The sequence below is a fragment of the Ranitomeya imitator genome, chromosome 5 (assembly GCF_032444005.1).
Source record: "Ranitomeya imitator isolate aRanImi1 chromosome 5, aRanImi1.pri, whole genome shotgun sequence".
Taxonomy (NCBI): Eukaryota; Metazoa; Chordata; class Amphibia; order Anura; family Dendrobatidae; genus Ranitomeya; species Ranitomeya imitator.
This window is the reverse complement of record NC_091286.1, coordinates 663,975,281-663,994,360: the sequence shown is the minus strand read 5'-3', so window position 1 is coordinate 663,994,360 and position 19,080 is coordinate 663,975,281. Positions and strand designations below refer to the sequence as shown.

General features: G+C 45.2%; 1 protein-coding gene across 8 annotated transcripts in view; it reads left to right on the top strand.

The window, feature by feature from the left end:
• Positions 1–19,080, top strand: part of LOC138638716 (cytochrome P450 2K6-like) — a 302,578-nt gene that overhangs the window by 122,518 nt on the left and 160,980 nt on the right. For all 8 annotated transcript variants that reach the window (XM_069728233.1, XM_069728234.1, XM_069728236.1 and 5 more), the window contains one exon: positions 1,086–1,248. In XM_069728233.1, coding sequence (XP_069584334.1) covers positions 1,086–1,248 — 163 coding nt within the window. The remainder of the gene's footprint in view (positions 1–1,085; positions 1,249–19,080) is intronic.

Below are 19,080 nucleotides of genomic sequence, written 5' to 3'. Positions count from 1 at the left end.
AATGGCTTTTTGAACATTAGGAAAAATATTTTTGAGACCCTTTGCACAGAATTTGGCCAAATAGTGTGAGCCCATCAACCATCGTCAAGGTGGTCTCATTATTCTGATGGGTCCCTGACCTCCCTTTCCAAATGTGAACACTTACCGAAGGCTAATGTCTGTATGCATGGGTGAATGTGGACACCTCTGTCAGTAAAGCCTACATATGGGTTTTAGGCCTGACAGATTGACCACAATACAGGCCTTCGCTTGAATACACTGTATTTCAAATTTAATTGTAATGCGTTTGGTGTCTGACATTGATCATACAGATCACCCAACTCCTCTATTCACCTTACAATGGCTTTACCTGCTATGACAGTGGTTCCATTGTCATTCCTTTGTGGACCTTACAAAATGCAGGTTTCACAGCACCTGGTGGCCCTCTGAAAATTGTAAGCGAAGGCCGCATAATGACATGGCAGTGGTGTCTGGAAAGGGCCAAAATTCAAATGACCTTGTTTGAAATGGCATTGTAGAGGGATGGGGAATATGTATTCCACTATCTTGCCAACTATTTGGCATGAGGGAGCGACCTCCCAAATTTAGGAGTGAGAGCTCTCACAAATGTTAAAGGAAAAAAAATAAAGCCAAAATGCTCCGTGTGTATATATGCTAAAAGGGAGGTGTATTTTTTTGGTGCGAGTGCTGTGCGATTTTTTTTTTCTCGCACCCATTGTCTTGTATTGGTGAGTATCGTCCAAGATACGCAGAAATACGCAGCATGCTGCAATTTTTTTTCTCAGTCCGATTTCAGCTGAGAAAAAAAATTGCAGATGAGATGTCACCCATTGAATGGCATTGGTCCGAGTGCAATCCGATTTATTATCGGATTGCAGTCGTCCGTATTTCTTGCGAGTATGAGCCCTTAGGATAAGTATTGTTTGGTAATTGATGATCCTGTTAATTACAGGTTAAAGTTTATTAAGATAAATTCAGAAAACATATGTAATAAATTTTGCTCTACTATTAGAATATGTTCACCTTAAAAAAGAGGCAAAATATCTTTAAGAAATTCACTAAACAACACTCATTTCACTTTTCAGCTGTCTAAGAAGTATGGACCCGTGTACACCTTACAAATAGGAGTTGAGAAAGTTGTTGTCATATGTGGGTACGAGGCTGTGAAAGACGCCCTTGTCAATCATGCAGATGAATTTTCAGGAAGACCTAAAGATGCATTAGTTGAAGAAGTATACAGAGGACACGGTAACAATCATAAAATTGTCACTGATTGGGTGACGGATTGATTTTGCTTTTTCAATTTAATTTCCTTTGTAAATAGATTGTCTGGTCTGGAAATCTTTAACTAAAATTGTGGGTCCTTAAAATCAACTTGATCTCATGTGGGCACCAGATCTATCCTCCAAAATTAGCTTACGATTAGTGATGAGCGAATATGTTCAGAAAACGATCATCAAACATAAATTCAGCACAAATATGGTACATTAGGATTCGTGATGTGTAACACAAGCATTTTTCTTAAAATTGGTAACATTCAGTAAAAGATAGAATAAAAGTTGATAATACATGTGCCTCATTCAGTAAAATCACAGCGTCACAGGTTAGAATAGAATGGATAGAATAGATATATACACAGAGAATAGTTAGATTTATAGATGTCAGTGACACATACATACAGTATATACAGTACAGACCAAAAGTTTGGACACACCTTCTCATTTAAAGATTTTTCTGTATCTTCATGACTATGAAAATTGTACATTCACACTGAAGGCATCAAAACTCTGAATTAACACATGTGGAATTATATACTGAACAAAAAAGTGTGAAACAACTGAAAATATGTCTTATACTAGCTGTTTCCAGCCAGCTAACGCTCGGCACGCTCATTGCTTTCTAATTAACGCTGCTGGTGATTAACCCCTTAGCGACCGCCGATACGCCTTTTAACGGCGGCCGCTAAGGGTACTTAAACCACAGCGCCGTAACGGCGCTGTGGAAAAAGTCCATAGCGCCCCCCAGAGGCCGATTTTCTCCGGGGTCTCGGCTGCCGAGGGTAGCCGAGACCCCAGAGAACATGATTCGGGGGTTTTTTAACCCACCCCGCATTTGCGATCGGCGGTAATTAACCGTTTATCGGCGATCGCAAAAAAATAAAAAAAAGCGATCTCTTTTTAATTTCTCTGTCCTCCGATGTGATTGCACATCGGAGGACAGAGGAAAGGGGTCCCAGGTGGCCCCCCAATACTCACCTAGCTCCCCCGATGCTCCTCGTGTCTCCCGGTGGGCGCCGCCATCTTCAAAATGGCGGGCGCATGCGCAGTGCGCCCGCCGGCCGGCACCGGGAGAATCTTTGGGGTCTCGGCTGCCGGGGGTAGCCGAGACCCCAAAGAGCACGATCGGGGTCGGTATTACCGACCCCTGTTTTGCGATCGCCGGTAATTAACTGTTTACCGGCGACCGCAAAAAAAAAAAAAAGTAAAGTGTAATTCTCTGTCCTCTGATGTGATCGCACATCAGAGGACAGAGAAATAGGGGGATTCGGGAACCCTAGCATACTCACCTAGGTCCCTGGATCCTCTTGCTGCTCCTCCTGGCGGCCGGCAGCAGAACATGGCGGACGCATGCCCAGTGCGCCCGCCATCTGTCTCCATCTGCCGGCCGGCAGGAGAACAGCAGTTGGGGCTAAAATTAGGGTTAGGGGTAGGGTTAGGGTTAGGGTTAGGGGTAGGGTTAGGGGTAGGGTTAGGGGTAGGGTTAGGGGTAGGGGTAGGGTTAGGATTAGGGCTAGGGGTAGGGTTAGGGGTAGGGTTAGGGGTAGGGTTAGGGTTAGGGTTAGGGTTAGGGGTAGGGTTAGGGGTAGGGTTAGGGGTAGGGTTAGGGTTAGGTTAGGGGTAGGGTTAGGTTAGGGTTAGGGGTAGGGTTAGGGGTAGGGTTAGGTTAGGGGTAGGGCTAGGGTTAGGGCTAGGGTTGGGGCTAAATTTAGGGTTAGGGTTGGGGCTAAATTTAGGGTTAGGGTTGGGGCTAAACTTAGGGTTAGGCTTCTTTCACACTTACGTCGGTACGGGGCCGTCGCAATGCGTCGGCCCGACATACCGACGCACGTTGTGAAAATTGTGCACAACGTGGGCAGCAGCTGTAGTTTTTCAACACATCCGCTGCCGAATCTATGTCCTGGGGAGGAGGGGGCGGAGTTACGGCCACGCATGCGCGGTCAGAAATGGCGGATGCGACGTACAAAAAAACGTTTCATTGAACGTTTTTTTGTGCCGACGCTCCGCCAAAACACAACTGATCCAGTGCACGACGGACGCGACGTGTGGCCATCCGTCACGATCCGTCGGTAATACAAGTCTATGGGCAAAAAACGCATCCTGCGGGCACATTTGCAGGATCCGTTTGTTGTCCAAAACGACGGATTGCGACGGAATGCCAAACGACGCAAGTGTGAAAGTAGCCCTAGGGCTAGGGTTAGGGTTGGGGCTAAAGTTAGGGCTAGGGTTGGGGCTAAAGTTAGGGATAGAGCTGGGATTAGGGTTAGGGTTTGGATTAGGGTTGGTATTAGGGTTAGGGTTGGCATTAGGGTTACGCTTGGGATTAGGGTTAGGTTTGGGATTAGGGTTAAGGTTAGGGTTGTGATTAGGGGTGTATTGGGATTAGGGTTAGGTTTGAGGTTAGGGTTGAGATTAGGATTAGGGGTGTGTTGGATTTAGGGTTTTGATTAGGGTTATGGTTAGGGTTGACATTAGGGTTGTTTTGGGGTAAGGGTTGTGATTATGGTTAGGGTTAGTGATTAGGATTATGGATGAGGTTGGGATTAGGGTTAGGGGTGTGTTGGGGTTAGGGTTGGAGCTAGAATTGGGGGGTTTCCACTGTTTAGGTACATCAGGGGGTCTCCAAACACGACAGCCAATTTTGCGCTCAAAAAGTCAAATGGTGCTCCCTCCCTTCTGAGCTCTGCCGTGCGCCCAAACAGTGGGTTACCCCCACATATGGGGCATCAGCGTACTCGGGATAAATTGGACAACAACTTCTGGGGTCCAATTTCTCTTGTTACCCTTGTGAAAATAAAAACTTGGGGGCTACAAAATCTTTTTTGTGAAAAAAAAAATATTTTTTATTTTCACGACTCTGCATTCTAAACTTCTGTGAAGCACTTGGGCATTCAAAGTTCTCACCACACATCTAGATAAGTTCCTTGGGGGGTCTAGTTTCCAAAATGGGGTCACTTGTGGGGGGTTTCTACAGTTTAAGTACATCAGGGGCTCTGCAATCGCAACATAATGCCCACAGACCATTCTATCAAAGTCTGCATTCCAAAAAGGCGCTCCTTCCCTTCCGAGCTCTGCCGTGCGCCCAAACAGTGGTTTACCCCCACATATGGCGCATCAGCGTACTCGGGATAAATTGGACAACACCTATTGCAGTCCAATTTCTCCTGTTACCCTTGTGAAAATAAAAACTTGGGGGCTACAATATCTTTTTTGTGGAAAAAAAATATTTTTTATTTTCACGACTCTGCATTCTAAACTTCTGTGAAGCACTTGGGCATTCAAAGTTCTCACCACACATCTAGATAAGTTCCTTGGGGGGTCTAGTTTCCAAAATGGGGTCACTTGTGGAGGGTTTCTACTGGTTAGGTACATCAGGGGCTCTGCAAACGCAACATAATACCCGCAGACCATTCTATCAAAGTCTGCATTCCAAAACGGCGCTCCTTCCTTCCGAGCTCTGCCGTGCGCCCAAACAGTGGTTTACCCCCACATATGGGGTACCAGCATACTCAGGACAAATTGGACAACAACTTTTGGGGTCCAATTTCTCTTGTTACCCTTGTGAAAATAAAAATTTGGTGGCTAAAAAATCTTTTTTGTGGAAAAAAAAAATATTTTTTATTTTCTTGGCTCTGCATTATAAACTTCTGTGAAGCACTTGGGCATTCAAGGTTCTCACCACACATCTAGATAAGTTCCATGGGGGGGTCTAGTTTCCAAAATGGGGTCAATTGTGGGGGATTTCTACTGTTTAGGCACATCAGGGGCTCTTCAAACGCGACATGGCGTCCGATCTCAATTCCAGCCAATTCTACATTGAAAAAGTAAAACGGCACTCTTTCTCTTCCAAGCTCTGCGGTGCGCCCTAACAGTGGTTTACCCCCACATATTGGCTATCGACGTACTCAGGAGAAATTGCACAACAACTTTAGTGGTCTAATTTCTCCTGTTACCCTTGTGAAAATAAAAATTTGTGGGCAAAAATATCATTTTTGTAGAAAAAATGCAATTTTTTTTTTCACGGCTCTACGTTATAAACTTCTGTGAAGCACATGGGGGTTCAAAGTGCTCGCCACACATCTAGATAAGTTCCTTAAGGGGTCTAGTTTCCAAAATGGTGTCACTTGTGGGGGGTTTCCACTGTTTAGGCACATCAGGGGCTCTCCAAACGCGACATGGCGTCCAATCTCAATTCCAGCCAATTCTACATTGAAAAAGTAAAACGGCACTCCTTCTCTTCCAAGCTCTGCGGTGCGCCCTAACAGTTGTTTACCCCCACATATTGGGTATCAGCGTACTCAGGAGAAATTGCACAACAACTTTTGTGGTCTAATTTCTCCTGTTACCCTTGTGAAAATAAGAATTTGTGGGCGAAAAGATCATTTTTGTGTAAACAAAAGCGATTTTTTATTTTCACGGCTCTACGTTATAAACTTCTGTGAAGCACTTGGGGGTTCAAAGTGCTCACCACACATCTAGATAAGTTCCTTAAGGGGTCTAGTTTCCAAAATGGTGTCACCTGTGGGGAGTTTCCACTGTTTAGGTACATCAGGGGCTGTCTAAATGTGACATGGTGTCCGATCTCAATTCCAGCCAATTCTGCATTGAAAAAGTCAAACGGCGCTCCTTCACTTCTAAGTTCTGCGGTGCGCCCTAACAGTGGTTTACCCCCACATATGGGGTATTGGCGTATTCAGGAGAAATTGCATAACAAAATTTATGGTTACATTTCTGTTTTTACACTTGTGAAAATAAAAAAAATGGTTCTGAATTAAGATGTTTGCAAAAAAAAGTTAAATGTTCATTTTTTCCTTCCACATTGTTTCAGTTCCTGTGAAGCACGTAAAGGGTTAATAAACTTCTTGAATGTGGTTTTGAGCACCTTGAGGGGTGTAGTTTTTAGAATGGTGTCACACTTCATTATTTTCTATCATATAGACCCCTCAAAATGACTTCAAATGTGATGTGGTCCCTAAAAAAAAATGGTGTTGTAAAAATGAGAAATTGCTGGTCAACTTTTAACCCTTATAACTCCCTAACAAAAAAAAATTTTGTTTCCAAAATTGTGCTGATGTAAAGTAGACATGTGGGAAATGTTATTTATTAACTATTTTTCATGACATATCTCTCTGATTTCAGGGCATAAAAATACAAAGTTTGAAAATTGCTAAATTTTAAAAATTTTCGCCATATTTCCGTTTTTTTCATAAATAATCGCAAGTAATATCGAAGAAATGTTACCACTAACATGAAGTACAATTTTTCACGAAAAAACAATCTCAGAATCAGCGGGATCCGTTGAAGCGTTCCAGAGTTATAGCCTCATAAAGTGACAGTGGTCAGAATTGCAAAAATTGGCCTGGTCATTAAGTACCAAATTGGCTCTGTCACTAAGGGGTTAAACTAAAGTAAATAATGACAACATTCAATAGCACTTACGCAGGTGGTAAATTAACTTAAAATGAAGTTAATAACAATAATAATCATTAAAAATCTGAATAATACTAATAATACATTTTATTCACAGTGTAAAATGAAAAACCAACTGGATTCAGTAAGATGTGCGTTTTTTATTCATTCCAGCATCTAAACAAATTTTATAACAAAATGTAAATTAAGTTAAAATTTGTCCGTAAACACAATCACATGTGTTAGGACGGAGCCTCATGTGGTAATGTGCGGGGACGGAGCCTCGTGTGGTAATGTGTGGGGATGGAGTCTCGTGTGGTAATGTGTGGGGACGGAGCCTCGTGTGGTAATGTGTGAGGACGGAGCCTCGTGTGGTAATGTGCGGGGACGGAGTCTCGTGTAGTAATGTGTGGGGACAGAGCCTTGTGTGGTAATGTGTGGGGACGGAGCCTCGTGTGGTAATGTGCGGGGATGGAGCCTCGTGTGGTAATGTTTCGGGACGGAGCCTCATGTGGTAATGTGTGGGGACGGAGCCTCGTATGGTAAAGTGTGGGGACGGAGCCTCGTGTGGTAATGTTTGGTGACGGAGCCTTGTGTGGTAATGTGTGGGGATGGAGCCTCGTGTGGTAATGTGTGTGGACGGAGCCTCATGTGGTAATGTGTGGGGACGGAGCCTCATGTGGTAATGTGGTGGGATGGAGCCTCGTGTGGTAATGTGTGAAGAAGGAGCCTCATGTGGTAATGTGTGGGGACGGAGCCTCGTGTGGTAATGTGTGGGGACAGAGCCTCGTGTGGTAATGTGTGAGGACGGAGCCTCGTGTGGTAATGTGTGGGGATGGAGCCTTGTGTGGTAATGTGTGGGGACGGAGCCTCGTGTGGTATTGTGGGGGGATTATGTGTGGTAATGTGGTGGGGGGCGGGATTATCTGTGGTAATGTGGTGGGGGGTGGGATTATATGTGGTGATGTGGTGGGGGACGGGATTATGTGTGTAATGTGGTGGGGGTGGGATTATGTGTGGTGAAGTGGTAGAGGGGCGGGATTATGTGTGGCGATGCGGTGGGGGGCGGGATTATGTGTGGTGATGTGGTGAGGGGCAGGATTATGTGTGGTGAAGTGGGGGGCAGGATTATTTGTGGTGATAAGGTGGGGGCAGGATTATGTGTGGTGATGTGGTGGGGGGTGGGATTATGTGTGGTGGGGCGTGAGATAATGTGTGGTGATGTGGTGGGCGGGCGGAATTATTTGTGGTGATGTGGTGGGGGGGCGGTATTGTGTGTGATTATGTAGAGGGGGCTGGATTGTGTGTTAATGGTGTGGAGGTGGGATTGTGTGTGGTGATGTGGTGGGGGGCGGAGCTACTGTGCAGGGGGCAGGATTAGCGAGTAATCACGATGCCTCTTATATATATAGATTCTAGGTTCTTCAAAGTAGCCACCTTTTACTTTGATGACTGCTTTGCACACTCTTGGCATTCTCTTGTTGCGCTTCAAGAGGTACTCACCGGGAATGACCTTCCAACAATCTTAAAGGAGTTCCCAGAGATGCTTAGCACTTATTGGCCCTTTTGCCTTCACTCTGCAGTCCAGCTCACCCCAAACCATCTCGACTGGGTTCAGGTCTGTTGACTGTGGAGGCCAGGTCATCGGGCGTAGCACCCCATCACTCTCCTTCTTGGTCAAATAGCCCTTACACAGCCTGGAGGTGTGTTTGGGGTCATTGTCCTGTTGAAAAATAAATTATGGTCCAACTAAACGCAAACTGGATGGAATAGCATGCCGCTGCAAGATGCTGTGGTAGCCATGCTGGTTCAGTATGCCTTCAATTTTGAATAAATCCCCTACAGTGTCACCAGAAAAGCCCCCCCCCACACCATCACACCTCCTCCTTCATGCTTCATGGTGGGATCCAGGCATGTAGAGTCCATCCGTTCACCTTTTCTGCGTCGCACAAAGATACAGTGGTTGGAACCAATGATCTCAAATTTGGACTCATCAGACCAAAGCACAGATTTCCACAGGTCCAATGTCCATTCCTTGTGTTCTTTTGTCCAAACAAGTCTCTTCTGCTTGTTGCCTGTCCTTAGCAGTGGTTTCCTAGCAGCTATTTTACCATGAAGGCCTGCTGCACAAAGTTTCCTCTTAACAGTTGTTGTAGAGATGTGTCTGCTGTTAGAACTCTGTGTGGCATTGACCTGGTCTCTAATCTGAGCTGCTGTTAACCTGCGATTTCTGAGGCTGGTGACTCAGATAAACTTATCCTCAGAAGCAGAGGTGACTCTTGGTCTTCCTTTCCTAGGGCGGTCCTCATGTGAGCCAGCTTCTTTGTAGCGCTTGATGGTTTTTGCCACTGCATTTGGGAACACTTTGAAAGTTTTTCCAATTTTAAGACTGATTGACCTTCATTTCTTAAAGTAATGATGGTCACTCATTTTTCTTTACTTAGCTGCTTTTTTCTTGCCATAATACAAATTCTAACAGTCTATTCAGTAGGACTATCAGCTGTGTATCCACCTGACTTCTGCACAACACAACTGATGGTATATAATTCCACATGTGTTAGGCTGGTTTCACACTTGCGTTTTTGAACGCATGCGTTTTTTAAAAAAAACGCATGGTACAAAAACGCATGTAAACGCATGTAAACGCTGCGTTTTTTTGACGCACGCGTTTAACGCGTGCGTTAAAAAAACGCAGCGTTTACATGCGTTTTTGCATGCGTTTGCGTTTTTTGGGGGATTTTCAAAAAAAAAAAAAAAATTTAAAAAAAAAGGTTACCAGACACAACCAATGGGAATAGAGAGGGCGTACATGATTGGCAATCAATATATAGACCCTAGGGGAACAGAAATTTTCAGAGCTTGCTACTGTTTCCGGTGTCATGATGGATCTTTCAATGGCGAACTTTTATTTCAAACTGGAGTTCAGCTTCAAGATTTTCCTTGCCTGTGTTTTTGCTTGGGAGCAAGACCGAAACCGCCAAAGATGGAGAAGGAGACAGCGTCGGCGTTTTTGGAGGCACCCCATCATTGAAGTGCGTGAGACCCGTGGAGCATATCACACGCTCTATGCGGAGCTGAATGCCAACCCGGAGAAATTCCAGGATTACACCAGAATGTCTCAAGATTCTTTCCGGGATTTACTGTCTCGTGTAGAAGGTTCCATACGGCGACAGGACACACGGCTCCGTAGAGCAATTCCACCCGAGGAACGTCTGTTAGTGACATTACGGTACGTTCCAAAACTAAACCAATGACAGTCCAAATTTTTGGTTATGACATGTATTTTTGGTTGGTTTTTTTTACCTTTTTCTTATTTAAAAACACCATTAAGAGCCGATTTTAAATGTTTTTTTTGTTTCCTTTTCTTCTAGATTTCTGGCCACAGGAGAGAGTTTATCTTCCCTGCACTTCCAATACCGCCTTGGAATCTCAACCCTGTCCGGAATTGTTGTGGACACCTGTCGTGTGTTATGGAATGTACTCCGTGAGGAGTTTATACCCGTACCCACCGTGGACATGTGGCGGGAAATATCAAAAACATTTTTGAACGTGTGTGATTTTCCAAACTGTTTAGGGGCGGTGGACGGGAAGCACATCCGCATTGTTAAACCTGCCAGAACCGGATCTGAGTTTTTTAATTATAAAAAATATTTTTCGGTAGTGCTCATGGCAATAGCGGATGCGGAGTGTCGCTTCATCGCCGTGGACATTGGAGCTTTTGGCCGTGGCAATGATTCCCAGACCTTCAAGAGCTCGGATATGGGCCGTCGGGTATATGGCAACAATTTTAATTTTCCCCCTCCACAGCCTCTCCCCAACACTCAAGGCCCACCGCTGCCATTTGTTATGGTTGGGGATGAGGCCTTCCAGATGTGTGAAAATCTCCTGAAGCCCTATTCTAGTAGGGACTTGGACCACACACGCAGAATATTCAACTACAGACTGACCAGGGCCAGAAGAACCGTAGAGTGCAGCTTTGGCATTCTGGTTGCTAAATGGCGCATTCTTGCAACAGCCATCAATCTAAAAGTGGAAACAGTGGACGAGGTGGTCAAAGCCTGTGTGGTTCTATACAATTATATAATGGCTAAGGAGCGACCCCACATTGAACTTGATGAACCAGTTTCACACCCATTGCCAGATTTTCAGCATCACCCGATGCGGTCAACTGCAGCCGTTGGTCTTATGCGGGACCAATTTGCGGCCTATTTTGTGTCCGATATTGGACGGGTTTCATGGCAGGACAATGTTGTTTAAATGTCCTGTTGTATGTTAATGTTTACCAATTATTAAATACTGATACAAATTTTTCTAATTAATAAACTTTTTTGTGTTCACCAGGTCTCCTGTCTTTTTCCTCTCTAAAAAAAGGTTGAACAAAGATGGGCAGTAGATATGTATATCATAATTTGTAATCCAAAACCAGGAGTGGGTGATAGTTGATGAGGTAATAATTAGATTTTTTAAATCATAATTGACCTCTGTTGCACTCCCTATTTTGGTTTACAAAGAATGATATAAACACGCATACTTATAATAATGTAACCAGATTTAAATTTATTTATTGGTAATCTTCTTGACGTCATTGCGTCAAGACTGGCACGCTCTCTATACCCGTCAAGTCAAGTGTAAGAAATAATGAATTCATGATGAACATATACATGATCATGAATTCAAAATTCTACACCTGCCCAGGTGAGGATAGATAGTTAGCGTGTGCCAACCCTTGTCCCATCAGTTTGACAAACATTTTCACATAATGTGCTATATAGAATATGGTGAATATACAAGTCAGTAATCAACTAAACAGGTCAGGTGTCTATTTTGACATCTGACCGGTTCAGTTGAGTTCTGAACTTGATTGCCACCATTTTCTCTTTGTACAGTGACACTACACTAGTTAAAAATTAAAAATAAGAGTATGGAAATAACTACTATTTTTTTGGCCAACTCATATCTGTATACTAAAGAAACACATATAGATGTTGTCTGGTATTTTATACTACTGGAGATATGTGTAGGCCAAAAGAATAAGTGTGTGACGAAGTTTATTGGTGTGTATTGAGAGCAGTGAAAGACACAATAAACCAAACATAATTGTTGCAAATAATCTTTTTTTTTATTGAGGAAAAACAAAACAAATTTATTTTTTGGTACCGCGCCGGGTTGAACCACGCCGGCTTGGGGTTGAGTGACGTAACTGGGGGGTATTCAGAACTGAAGCCTGGCTCACCGTGGAGGAGGCAGAGGTGGCAGGAGAATGGGCAAGAAAACTTGAAGGGTCTGGAAGTTCGGGGATGGGGCTTAAAACATGAGGGGCTTGAGACACACTGGAAGGTTGAGACACATCGGTAGGTGATGGGGGAGGAATAATCAAAGTTTTTTGTTTTTTATGCGTTTTGCCAGTTTTACGTTGGGTTTTCCGGGTTGGGGGAAGTCTTCTTGGGCTAGGTTGTAAAGTGTGGGCGGGAGACACGTCAGGACCCGGCTCCACAATTACACAGTCAGTCTCCATTGTGGAGCGCTCGGCAATGTCTGAGTCCAATGGGGGGAAAGATAAAGTCCCGCCTGGGTCCTGGTGCCTCGTTGGGGGGGGGAACAAAAACCCTCCCAGGATCCTGGTGCCTCGTTGGGGGGGGGAACATAACACCCTCCCAGGTTCCTGGTGCATCGTTGGGGGGGGGGAACATAAAGCCATGGATGGGTCCTGCTGCATCGGGGTGGGTCCTGTCCGGAAAGGTATGGCTTGGTCGTGCTGCATCATGGGGGGCCCGGTGCGATACGCCATGGATGGGTCCTGCTGCATCGGGGGGTGTCCTGCCCGGAAAGCAACGCCTCGGTCCTGCTGCATCGGGGTGGGTCCGGTCCGATATGCCTGGCCTCGGTCCTGCTGCATCGGGGTGGGTCCGGTCCGATATGCCAGGCCTCGGTCCTGCTGCATCGGGGGTGGGCCGGTCCGATATTGCATGGATGGGTACTGCTGCATCGGGAGGGTGCCGGGCCGATAAGCCACGCCAGGGTCCTGCGTCATCGTGGTCTCAGCGGAGGAGGTCCAAGCCGGAGCAGCGGTCGTCACGGTGGTGGCGGTGGGATGTCCAACAGCACTCATCATCGTGTTGGCGCTGTAGTGGAGTACACCTGTAGAGGGAATAGAGGTGGCCGTGCAGTGGTATGCAGCAGAGGTATGAATAGTGTTTACTTGTGACAGTGACGGCACAGTTGGATATGCCGCCACATTACGACTCTGACTCTGCTGCATAGCCTGCACAAAAGCAACATTGCAGGCCTGCATCACACTCAGCTGGAGATCAGGGCTAAGGTGTTCCGACATGCCCTGTTCGATTTGATTAAAAAAATGATGAGCTGGCTTCTGGAGGTCGGCTTTCACTTGATCAACGCTTTTGGCGACATCCTGGATGCGGCACTCTAACAGGTTATGGGACACATCCATTCTGTCACCTAAAGCCTTGATAGCTTCGTGTAAAACCGAGCTCAAGTGCAAAAACTCGGGCATGAGGGACCTATCCGAAGCCCTCTGTCGCTGCCGGGATGAGCCCGCAAAAATGGGTGCAGCGAAAGAGGACTGCGAAAGGGGAAGACCTTTACGTTCTCATGAGAAGGACCGGTCTCAGGAAGGCCAACACACGGTGGTATTTGTAGAGCCGGTGCCTTGCTCCGGAACCACTAGCTGCACTCTTCTCTGCACGCAGGTCCTTGTTGAAGCGGTCCTTCATGGAACGCGAACGTGTCCTTACTTTGTCCACTGTGAAATAACAATAAAATATAATGGTCAGAATAAGGACTTTTGGCCGTGCTCTCGTGACTGTGTGTGATGACAGAAACTACGAAAAGTTTCTTTCATCACACACAGTCAAGAGAGCATGGCCAAGGTCTGTTGCTTCACACTACCGTGCAATACTTACCAAATGCATTACGGACCCGTGGCGGGGAATTCTCCCAGCCATCCCACAACGCTTGGGCCACCTCACTCCACAAACGACGGAGAACACTATTGACGGCGTGCTGTTGATCCCGGCTGTCCCACAACGGGACTCGCTCCTGGACCAGACTGATCAGCAGGTCATTATCAATCGTCGTCCCGTTGTGAAACCTAAAATTAAAAGAAAATCATTTAAGTTTGCTCAACCACATTTGGAAAAAATAAGACACGAAGATGAGAAAGGGCAGGAATATGAAAGACAACTTTCAGAAAAGGATGATACAAGAAAAATGTAAAGAAAAACAAGGGAACAGAAAGGATGTTAAAAGAATATTACAATAAGGACAGTCTGCCTGGTATACATACCCGCTGCCGTCTTCCACCTGGACCTTGACTCCGCTGCTCAGTACCTCTCTGTCCCTCAGTTGAAGTGCTCTATAAAATTTAAAAAAAAAAATTGCCTCATGTGTCGATGTGACAGTCAATACTTACCAAGCTGACGGACAAAAAACTTACCTCGCTCACGTGATCCACTTCTGATTGACGTGGCTGGAACTCCTCATCAGACGAGGAAACCTGAGAAGACATTCTGATGCGTGTTGAAAGAAAAAAATAGAAGAAATTAGGACATGTAGATCCAAAAAATTGAAAATGAATGCATTGGCTAGGATATACTCACATTGCTCTGTGTCTTGTCCAACAATGCGTCCGGGCAGGGTGCTGTCTTCTTTGGAGTCTGATGAGAAGTGACCAGAAACTTCCCCCAACCTTCCTTTTATAACCCTGCTGCTATGGGGGAGGCTTATCACTGTCTAGACATCCTTATCTACAGTTAATTCAATGGTGCCAAAAAAAACGCATGCGTCAAAAAAACGCATGCAAACGCATGTCGAAAAAAACGCATGCGTCCCCATTGACTCCAATGCATTTTTTGTCAAAAAAAAAAAACGCATGTAAACGCATGCGTTTTTTTGGGAAAAAAAAACGCCCCTCAAAATACTACAAGTTGCATTTTATAAAATGAACGCATGCAGTTAAAAAACGCATGCGTTCACAAACGCGTGCAAACGCGTACACCTAAAAACGCATGCGTTTTCAATGTTAAATATAGGGGAAAAAAACGCATGCGTTTTTTTGGTAAAAAACATTGCAGACAAAAACGCAAGTGTGAAACCACCCTTAATTCATAGTTTTGATGCCTTCAGTGTGAATGTACAATTTTCATAGTCATGAAAATACAGAAAAATCTTTAAATGAGAAGGTGTGTCCAAACTTTTGGTCTGTACTGTATATATAAACACACATGGTCAAAATTGTTGGTACCCCTGGTTTAATGTCAGAAAAATCCACACTGGTGACATAAATAACTTGAATCTGACAAAAGTAATAATAAATAAAAAACCTATGAAAATGAACAAATGAAAGTCAGGCATTTCTTGTCAGCCACGCTTTCACAGAATTAAAAAAATAAAACTCATGAAATAGGCCTGGACAGAAATGATGGCACCCCTGAAAATAATGTGACAAGAGGGACATGTTAAATCACGGTGTGTCCACTAACTGGCATCACAGGTGTCTATAATCTTGGAATCAGTGAGTGGCCGGTATATAGGGCTACAGATACTCACTGGGCTATTTGGTGACATGGTGGGTATCTGTTGTGAATTCTGTGGTCAAGCTCCCTCCTGTGGTCATGAGTGGTACTTCGGCTGGTTCTGTCTATGAGCTTCCTCTGGTGGATTTGAGTGGGGCTGCGGCTTCTGAGTTTCCTTCCTCAGGTGACGAGGTTAAGTCGTTAGGTGCTGCTCTATTTAACTCCACCTAGTTCTTTGCTCCTGGTCTCCAGTCAATGTTCCAGCATTGGTCTTGCTCTCTCCTGGATCGTTCTTGTGGCCTGTCTGCCCTGCATAAGCTAAGTTTTGCTTGTGTTACTTTTGTTTGCTATATTTTCTGTCCAGCTTGCTATATTGGTTTTTCTTGCTTGCTGGAAGCTCTGAGACGCAGATGGAGCACCTCCGTACCGTTAGTCGGTGCGGAGGGTCTTTTTGCCCCCTCTGCGTGGTTGTTTGTAGGTTTTTGTGCTGACCGCAAAGCTATCTTTCCTATCCTCGGTTTATTCAGTAAGTCGGGCCTCACCTTGCTAAAATCTATTTCATCTCTGTGTTTGTATTTTCATCTTAACTCACAGTCATTATATGTAGGGGGCTGCCTTTTCCTTTGGGGAATTTCTCTGAGGCAAGGTAGGCTTATTTTTCTATCTTCAGGGCTAGCTAGTTTCTCAGGCTGTGCCCGAGGCGCCTAGGTCTGGTCAGGAGCGCTCCACGGCTACCTCTAGTGTGGTATGATAGGATTAGGGATTGCGGTCAGCAGAGTTCCCACGTCTCAGAGCTCATCCTATGTTAGTAACTATCAGGTCACTTTGTGTGCTCTTAACTACCAGGTCCATTGTGGTTCTGAATCACCTGTTCATAACAGTACTGGAGGCCCAAAGTACTAATGCTTCTCAATAGAGGGAAAAGAGAAGTTCTGAGACCATTTTTTTTCTCTGTACTGTGTTTTGTCTTTCTTTTCCCCTAGACATTTGGGTGGTTCAGGACACAGGTGTAGTGATGGACATTAAAGATCTGTCTTCTTGTGTGGATCATCTCACTGCAAGAGTACAAAATATTCAAGACTTTGTGGTTCAGAATTCTATGTTAGAACCAAGAATTCCTATTCCTGATTTGTTTTCTGGAGATAGAGCTAAGTTTCTGAGCTTTAAGAATAATTGTAAACTGTTTCTGGCTTTGAAACCCCGCTCCCCTGGTGACCCAGTTCAACAAGTTAAGATCATTATTTCTTTATTACGTGGCGACCCTCAAGACTGGGCATTTTCCCTTGCACCAGGAGATCCTGCATTATGTAATATTGATGCATTTTTTCTGGCGCTCGGATTGCTGTATGATGAACCTAATTCAGTGGATCAGGCAGAGAAAAATTTGCTGGCTCTGTGTCAGGGTCAGGATGAGGTAGAGATATATTGTCAGAAGTTTAGGAAGTGGTCTGTGCTCACTCAATGGAATGAATGTGCGCTGGCAGCAATTTTCAGAAAAGGTCTCTCTGAAGCCCTTAAGGATGTCATGGTGGGATTTCCTATGTCTGCTGGTCTGAATGAGTCTATGTCTTTGGCCATTCAGATCGGTCGACGGTTGCGTGAGCGTAAAACTGTGCACCATTTGGCGGTACTATCTGAGCATGGACCTGAGCCTATGCAGTGCGATAGGACTTTGACCAGAGCTGAACGGCAAGAACACAGACGTCAGAATGGGCTGTGTTTTTACTGTGGTGATTCCACTCATGCTATCTCCGATTGTCCTAAGCGCACTAAGCGATTCGCTAGGTCTGCTACCATTGGTACGGTACATTCAAAATTTCTTTTGTCCGTTACTTTGATCTGCTCTTTGTCATCCTATTCTGTCATGGCATTTGTGGATTCAGGAGCTGCCCTGAATTTGATGGACTTGGAGTATGCTAGGCTCTGTGGGTTTTTCTTGGAGCCCTTGCAGTATCCTATTCCATTGAGAGCAATTGATGCTACGCCTTTGGCCAAGAATAAGCCTCAGTACTGGACCCAGCTGACCATGTGCATGGCTCCTGCGCATCAGGAGGATATTCGCTTTTTGGTGTTGCATAATCTGCATGATGTGGTCGTGTCGGGGTTGCCATGGCTACAAGTCCATAACCCAGTATTGGATTGGAAATCAATGTCTGTGTCCAGCTGGGGTTGTCAGGGGGTACATGGTGATGTTCCATTTCTGTCTATTTCATCATCCACCCCTTCTGAGGTCCCAGAGTTCTTGTCGGATTACCGGGATGTATTTGATGAGCCCAAGTCCAGTGCCCTACCTCCGCATAGGGATTGTGATTGTGCTATCGATTTGATTCCTGGTAGTAAGTTTCCTAAAGGTCGACTGTTTAATTTGTCTGTGCCTGAGCACGCCGCTATGCGGAGTTACGTAAAGGAATCCTTGGAGAAGGGTCATATTCGCCCGTCGTCGTTGCCATTGGGAGCAGGGTTCTTTTTTGTGGCCAAGAAGGATGGTTCGCTGAGACCTTGTATTGATTACCGCCTTCTAAATAAAATCACGGTCAAATTTCAGTACCCCTTGCCGCTGCTGTCTGATTTGTTTGCTCGGATTGAGGGGGCTAGTTGGTTCACCAAGATAGATCTTCGTGGTGCGTATAATCTTGTGCGTATTAAACAGGGCGATGAATGGAAAACAGCATTTAATACGCCTGAGGGCCATTTTGAGTACCTGGTTATGCCATTCGGGCTTTCTAATGCTCCATCAGTGTTTCAGTCCTTTATGTATGACATCTTCCGAGAGTACCTGGATAAATTCCTGATTGTATACTTGGATGATATTTTGGTCTTCTCGGATGATTGGGAGTCTCACGTGAAGCAGGTCAGAATGGTGTTCCAGGTCCTGCGTGCGAATTCTTTGTTTGTGAAGGGGTCAAAGTGTCTCTTTGGTGTTCAAAAGGTTTCATTTTTGGGTTTCATTTTTTCCCCTTCTAGTATCGAGATGGACCCTGTTAAAGTTCAGGCCATTTATGATTGGACTCAGCCGACATCTCTGAAGAGTCTGCAAAAGTTCCTGGGCTTTGCTAATTTTTATCGTCGCTTCATCAATAATTTTTCTAGTATTGCTAAACCGTTGACTGATTTAACCAAGAAGGGTGCTGATGTGGTCAATTGGTCTCCTGCTGCTGTGGAAGATTTTCAAGAGTTGAAGCGTCGTTTTTCTTCTGCCCCTGTGTTGTGCCAACCAGATGTTTCGCTTCCGTTCCAGGTCGAGGTTGATGCTTCTGAGATTGGAGCAGGGGCTGTTTTGTCGCAAAGAAGTTCTGATGGCTCGGTGATGAAACCATGCGCCTTCTTTTCCAGGAAGTTTTCGCCTGCTGAGCGTAATTATGATGTTGGCAACCGAGAGTTGCTGGCCATGAAGTGGGCATTCGAGGAGTGGCGTCATTGGCTTGAAGGAGCTAAGCATCGCGTGGTGGTCTTGACTGATCACAAGAACTTGACTTATCTCGAGTCTGCCAAACGGTTGAATCCTAGAAAGGCTCGTTGGTCGCTGTTTTTCTCCCGTTTTGACTTTGTGGTTTCGTACCTTCCGGGCTCTAAAAATGTGAAGGCGGATGCCCTGTCTAGGAGTTTTGTGCCCGACTCTCCGGGTTTGTCTGAGCCGGCGGGTATTCTCAAAGAGGGAATAATTTTGTCTGCCATCTCCCCTGATTTGCGGCGGGTGCTGCAAAAATTTCAGGCTAATAGACTTGATCGTTGCCCAGCGGAGAAACTGTTTGTCCCTGATAAATGGACGAGTAGAGTTATCTCTGAGGTTCATTGTTCGGTGTTGGCTGGTCATCCTGGAATCTTTGGTACCAGAGATTTGGTGGCTAGATCCTTTTGGT